Source organism: Cutaneotrichosporon oleaginosum, assembly GCF_008065305.1.
Source record: "Cutaneotrichosporon oleaginosum strain ATCC 20508 chromosome Unknown ATCC20508_contig06, whole genome shotgun sequence".
NCBI lineage: Eukaryota > Fungi > Basidiomycota > Tremellomycetes > Trichosporonales > Trichosporonaceae > Cutaneotrichosporon > Cutaneotrichosporon oleaginosum.
The window spans coordinates 103,216-109,215 of NW_027072175.1; the positions used below are offsets into that span (position 1 = coordinate 103,216).

The following is a 6,000-nucleotide window of genomic DNA, read 5'->3' on the forward strand; positions in this document are numbered from 1 at the left end:
TGAGCTGTGCGAGCAGGAGAGAGGCGGAGGAGATACGAGGATGAGATGTGGGCAATCGGCGTCTCGTATCGAACCACCCCAAACCGCGATTTACCGATTTCAGTCACCGAGGTCATATCTCGCTCCCAACGTTGCCCATATCCTCCAACTTCGAGCATCTACTCGTCTGGACGCCGTCCATCTTCCACTCGTCATTTGACTCGGCTCTGCGGCGGGGGGCTCGTTGCCCGCTCCTGCCAGACACTCTTATCTGCCCGCTTCTCCTCCCATCGATTATCTTCTGCCCCCCCCCTCCTCCTCTTCTTCTCATCCCAACATGACGCTCGACACAGAAGCCATCGCAAAGGTCCACGCGGCCCTCTTCCCCGGCTTCGGGCCCACACCGGCGCGCCTCGTCCCCGCGCTTGCGGATGAGCTCGGGTGCGCCGCAGTGTACGTTAAAGACGAGAGCTCGCGCTACGGCCTGCCAGCGTTCAAGGTGCTCGGGGCGAGCTGGGCAGTTTGCTCCGTGCTGGGGCAGCGGTGGGGTGTTGATCCGTGGGACATTGAAGTGCTGCGCGCAAGGGTGAAGGAAGTGCCGGGATTGACTGCGTTTGCGGCGACGGACGGTGCGTGCTCTTGGTTGTGGGCAGGGCGACGCTGACTCCAGGCAACCATGGGCGTGCGGTCGCCCATACCGCCCGCCTACTGGGTTTTGCTGCGCACATTTTCGTCCCGTCTACCGTAGAGCAGTGGTCGATAGACGCCATCGCTTCGGAGGGGTGTCCTGTCACTCCCGTCGACGCGGACTACGACGGGGCAGTAGAGGCCGCGCTGCAGGCATCGCGCAAGCTCGGCAAATTGGGCCTCTTTGTGCAGGATACGAGCTTTGAGGGGTACACGGACATTCCGCTGGTACGCGACCTTGTACAACGTATCGCTGACCGCAGCGTATTGTGCACGGCTACTCGACGATCGCAAGCGAGCTGTCGACGCAGCTGCCCGTTCCGCCCAGCGTAGTCGTCGTCCCGGTCGGCGTTGGTTCGCTCGCCCACGCCATTGTGTCGTACTATGGCGCAGGGGGCGCACATCCAGCGCGCGTGATCAGCGCCGAGCCAGATGCCGCACCATGCCTTCATGCCTCACTGGCCGCTGGCAACCTCACCAGCACGACTGAGCAACGGTTTACGATCATGCCGGGACTCAACTGCCCGACTGTGAGCGCGTTGGGTTGGGACGACTTGCGCGCAAGTATCCGGCCTGCAGACGCCATGGTTGTGACGGACGCCGAGGCGGAGGCGGCGATGGCGCGGCTCAGCGAGGTGGGGTGTGCGGTCGGCCCATGCGGCGCAGCGACGCTCGCAGCGGCCAGAAAGGCGCAGTTTGAGAAGGACGATGTTGTGGTGCTCATTTGCACTGAGGGGCTGCCGCAGAAGTAGACTAGATGTATGGATATCTGTGGTGTTGTTGACTCTCGCTGCAAGCTCATGCTGCTTCGGGTACATGCTTCCACCATCACCTATGCGACGGACACTTGCTCCATCTCCGTGTCCTTGTCAGACCACTCACGTCACCGACATTGCGCTCCATCTCCTTCTTCCATCTTCAACTCGACCATGGACATCGATCCGGGCTTTCTTGCTGTGTTTGTGGGCAGCCAGCTCACCACCGTGGCGCTCGGCACGCCCTTCGCCGGCGCCATGACCCGTCTCCGTGCCAACTGGGCTCCGCTCAAGGGCAAAGGCAAGGGGTGCGCGTCTCTCGCCGACGTTGCTGACAACAGCGCGGAGCTCGGCGGCATTATTGGTGCGCTTCAGCGGACGTGGGACGTTGAGGGCGTGTGGGGCATGTTCAAGGGTTTGTTTTACGTCTTGCTTGTGCTGACAACAGGCGCGTATGCCTCGACTATTGCATCGCTCACTGTCTCTCTCGGCTCGGCTCTCATCTACCTCACCAACCCGTTCCCTGGCGACCCCAACGCCGGTTTTGTCAACAATCTTATCGCCAGCCTTGATCTGTCGCCAAACGCGGCGGTCCTTGCCGGCGTCACTGCTTCCCTGGCAATTGGCATCTCGCTCATCCCGTTCTCGGTCCTCACGTCGCGCTCGGTCGTCACTCCCCTCCGCCTCCCCTTCTCCACTCGCGCTCTCCGCGGCCTCACCTCGGAGCGCGAGCGCGCCGAGCCCTGGCGTCTGTGGACCATCCCCGGCCTCATCGCCAACTACACCCTGCAGACTGTCTTGCCCATCACCGTGACCACTGTCACCCTCCCACTGCTCTATGGCGTCGCAGCCGCTTCCTCCCCGCAGATGCAGGGACAGGGCGCATCCCCCGAGTACTTCGGCTTCATGTACGTGGTCGCCAACACGGCCGCGTCGCTGTGGATGGTGCCACTGGCCGTGTTGGCGGAGAAGCTTGCCGTTGGGCAGGATGCCGAGGCAGCGGCCGAGACCAAGGCCGCCGAGGCTGAGTTTGGACGCATCGCCAATGAGGTCGTTGTCGCTGCCCGCCCGCCGCCGCGCTACACCGGCCTTATTGATGCTTGGAGCACTGTCCGGGCTGAGGAGGGACTAGGTGCGCTGTACCGCGGCTGGATTTGGAGCGCGATCGGACTTGCCGCCCCTGCCATCAGCCAGGTTTTGGCCGCCGCCCAGGCCGGCCAGCGGTCGCAGATTTAATCAAGCACAGATCACGCCGATGCATGTCCATATCCTGTAGCGTCGCAATCGTATGCTCTCCCTCGGCGCCATTGCTCCCTGCCCAGGCTGACGCCGGTTATCCCGGCCTGAAGCCAAGCGAGCGGAACGTCTCCGAATCCTTAATCTCGGCCGAGCCGGATGTATCGCGCCATCGCCCACTTCCTCGTCGTCAACTTTCCAGTCTTTCTCCATCATCATCGTCCACATCACAACCATGAGCGACTGGCAGCCCGACACAGTGGCCGTGCACGGCCACGCATCTGTGCCCCTCGAGGGCATCAACCCCGTTGCGCCAGCGATCTACTACAGTTCAACGTTCCGTGCCGCTGATGCGCCGCACTTTGCCGAGATGGCGTCCAAGACGCGCCATGCGGGCTTCTACACGCGCTACGGCAACCCGACGCACGAGCAGGCGGCGGCCGTGTTGGCCAAACTCGAGGGCACGGAGGTGGCGATGCTTACGGCGTCGGGGATGGGTGCGATTTCGACTGCCGTTCTTGCCCTCGTCAAGGCGGGCGACCACTGCATCGCCCAGAGCCGGCACTACATGGCGACGGCCAAGCTGTTCGACGAGATGCTCCCAAAGTTTGGGGTGGAAGTCACGATTGTCGAGCAGTCGGACTTGGGTGCGATCGAAGCCGCCATCCGGCCCAACACGCGCCTCATCTACGTCGAGACGCCGGCGAACCCCACGCTGGTGCTTACGGACCTGGCGGGCGTGGTTGCGCTCGCGCGCCCGCGCGGCATCCTCACACTGGCGGACAACACGTTCGCTGGCCCTATCAACTCCCGTCCCGCCGAGCTCGGTGTCGACGTCATTCTCCACTCGGCGACGAAGAGCTTGGGCGGGCACAGCGACATCACGGCCGGCGCGATCTGCACAACGCGCGCGCTCGCCGAAGAGATGTGGGACACGAGCCTGACGCTCGGCTCGACGCTGTCGCCCATGGATGCATGGCTGCTGCTACGTGGGATGCGCACGCTCCCGCTGCGCATGGCACGCATCAACGAGAACGCGCTCGCGCTCGCCGCGTGGCTCGAGGCGCGCCCCGAAGTCGAGGTCGTGTACTATCCCATGCTGCCGTCGCACCCGCAGCACGAGATCGCCGCTCGCCAGATGCGCGGCGGCGGGCCTGTCGTCGCGTTCTCCGTGCGCGGAGGGTACGAGCCGACGTCGCGCTTCGTCGCGGGCCTAAAGCTTGCGTCGCAGGCCGTGAGCCTCGGCGGCGTCGAGACGCTCGCGGTGCACACCGCGGCCATGTGGGCCGGCAGCCTCAACGAGGCGCAGATGAAGGTCGCGGGCATCGCGCCCAACTTTGTGCGCATGAGCGTGGGCATCGAAGACATCGAAGATCTCAAGCGCGACTTTGCGCAGGCGCTCGAGGCGAGCGGTGCCGAGTAGCTAGCTTCATAGATCATAGAGCATGCAAGGGATACTTCGGAAGCAGGCATCCATGCTATTAGACGATGGCATTAGCGGGATCAGAATGCCTAATCCGCTCTCATCCGATGCTTGTGTTCTTCTGGTTCCGTCTGGAAAAAGTCGGCGACGATTCCATCATCGCCTCCGTCAACATCACCAGACATGTTCGCCCGTGCCGTCCGCCCCGCTGCCCGCGCCGCGCGCCGCCTGCCCGTCGCGGCGCCCGCTCGCCTCGTTTCGACTCGCGCCGCGCCTGAGCACGGCAAGAACCTTGCGCTTCTTACCGGTGCCGTCGTCGCCCTCGTCACGGCGGGCAGCACGATCCGCGAGCTGCGCATCAAGAACGTGCACCCTTCTGAGCCGCGGGAGGAGGAGGTCGCGGAGGAGGAGGACGAGGCCGAGGCGGACGCGGAGCACGAGGACGCGTCGATGGCCGAAGCGGCCGTCGAGTCCGCCAAGGAGAAGGTCGAGGATGGTGAGTCAGCCATGCGCCCGCGGACCGCCGACACGCACTCACCGCAGTCATCTCCGCCGCAGACGCAGCCCTCGCGGACCTCATCGCGGAGGCCGAGGCCGCGCTCGGCCTCCAGACCCACACGAGCACGAGCCAGGACGCGCTCGCCGCCGAAGCCGCGTCCCAGGGCGCGTTCAACGAGGAGACGGGCGAGATCAACTGGGACTGCCCCGTGAGTTCGTGCTGCTCCGTCTCTCCTGCGTCCAAGTCCGCCCCGGCCCCGGCCCCCGCTCCAAAGCCCAAGCCCAAGGTCTGCGCCGCCCTTCCCCGCAACAAGTGCGCGTGCTGCTGCTGCTGCGCGTGCTGCTGCCCCGAGCGCGCGTAGCCTCCGCCGGGCGGATAAATAGAGGCGATGGAGGAATGGCTTGTGCTCCGCTGCGTCGTGCTTGGGTCGCTGGTCGCCGCGGCTTCTGCGGTCTACGGCGTGCCACGCGGCTGCACGGGCGGAATGAGAGGGGCGGGGGGACGTGGGTGGTGTCTGGGACATCTCGCCCCGTCGCGCCGCCGCCCACACTGTCCCTCCTGTCTTGGTCCCTCGTCGTGCCCTCCGTTTCGACTCTCTGCCAGACTTTCTCCCGCCGATGTGGACGACAGCTAACCCTAGTGCCTCGGCGGCATGGCGACCGGCCCGTGCGGCGAAGAGTTCAAGGCGGCGTTCTCGTGCTTCGTCTACTCCGAGGCCGAGCCCAAGGGCATCGACTGCGTGGAAAAGTTCAAGGCGATGCAGGACTGTTTCCGCGAGCACCCGGATGTGTACGGCGAGGGTGAGTGAGAAACTGCGGGGTGGCCGTGCCGCGAGACGCGCGAAGGGCGAGAATGTGCATCTGTGCGCAGGGCGAGCCATGGCCCGGCGTGTATGATGACATGCTAACAGTCAGAGGACGTCGAGGACGAGACCGACGAGCCCCCAACAGAGACCAAGTAGACATAGACGACGGCAGCACCTCTCAAATGCATGGCATTGCATACTCCTACTCGTCAAGACGTGGCTACATGATGCTACTGTACACTCACCCCCTCTCTAATATTCAGGCGGACGCCCATTACTTGTGGGACTCGGCGGCGTGTGGCTCGGCGGGTCTTCACGCTGCTTCTCCTTGAGCATCCACCGCCACTCGTCGACGTCGTCGATATCCGCTGCTGGGGAGAGCACCCACCCCCGCTTCCCCGGCTCGTACATACACAGCACGCGCAGACTCGATGTCGACACACGCTCTCCTGCCGTGTTGTACAGTGCGAGGCGGTAAGCCTTCGCCGCGCTCCGTCCGCCGCCGCACGGGTCGGCAGTCGCGTGGTGCTGCGCCGTGCCGCGAAAGGGGATTGCGCGGCCCGGTACCGTCCACACCGTCATCTGGTCGGCGCGCAGTGTGTTCCAGTCCACCTCA

At 64.6% G+C, this 6,000-nt stretch overlaps 4 protein-coding genes across 4 annotated transcripts; all 4 read left to right on the forward strand.

Moving 5' to 3' along the window:
• Window positions 1-316: 316 nt before the first annotated feature.
• On the forward strand, window positions 317-1,418 carry COLE_06466 (uncharacterized protein; the record flags this gene model as incomplete). Its single annotated transcript, XM_018422666.2, has 3 exons — window positions 317-608; window positions 650-894; window positions 930-1,418. The coding sequence occupies 3 exons, from the start codon at window positions 317-319 to the stop codon at window positions 1,416-1,418; spliced, it is 1,026 nt and encodes a 341-aa protein (XP_018280219.1).
• Window positions 1,419-1,595: 177 nt separating this feature from the next.
• Window positions 1,596-2,657, forward strand: COLE_06467 (uncharacterized protein; the record flags this gene model as incomplete). Its single annotated transcript, XM_018426540.2, has 3 exons — window positions 1,596-1,729; window positions 1,763-1,836; window positions 1,870-2,657. 3 exons carry the CDS (start codon window positions 1,596-1,598, stop codon window positions 2,655-2,657), a joined length of 996 nt encoding a protein of 331 aa, XP_018280220.1.
• A 235-nt stretch (window positions 2,658-2,892) lies between these two features.
• Window positions 2,893-4,080, forward strand: COLE_06468 (uncharacterized protein; the record flags this gene model as incomplete). Its single annotated transcript, XM_018422667.2, has 1 exon — window positions 2,893-4,080. One exon carries the CDS (start codon window positions 2,893-2,895, stop codon window positions 4,078-4,080), a length of 1,188 nt encoding a protein of 395 aa, XP_018280221.1.
• Window positions 4,081-5,231: 1,151 nt separating this feature from the next.
• Window positions 5,232-5,387, forward strand: COLE_06469 (uncharacterized protein; the record flags this gene model as incomplete). Its single annotated transcript, XM_018420296.2, has 1 exon — window positions 5,232-5,387. The coding sequence occupies one exon, from the start codon at window positions 5,232-5,234 to the stop codon at window positions 5,385-5,387; it is 156 nt and encodes a 51-aa protein (XP_018280222.2).
• Window positions 5,388-6,000: the final 613 nt, after the last annotated feature.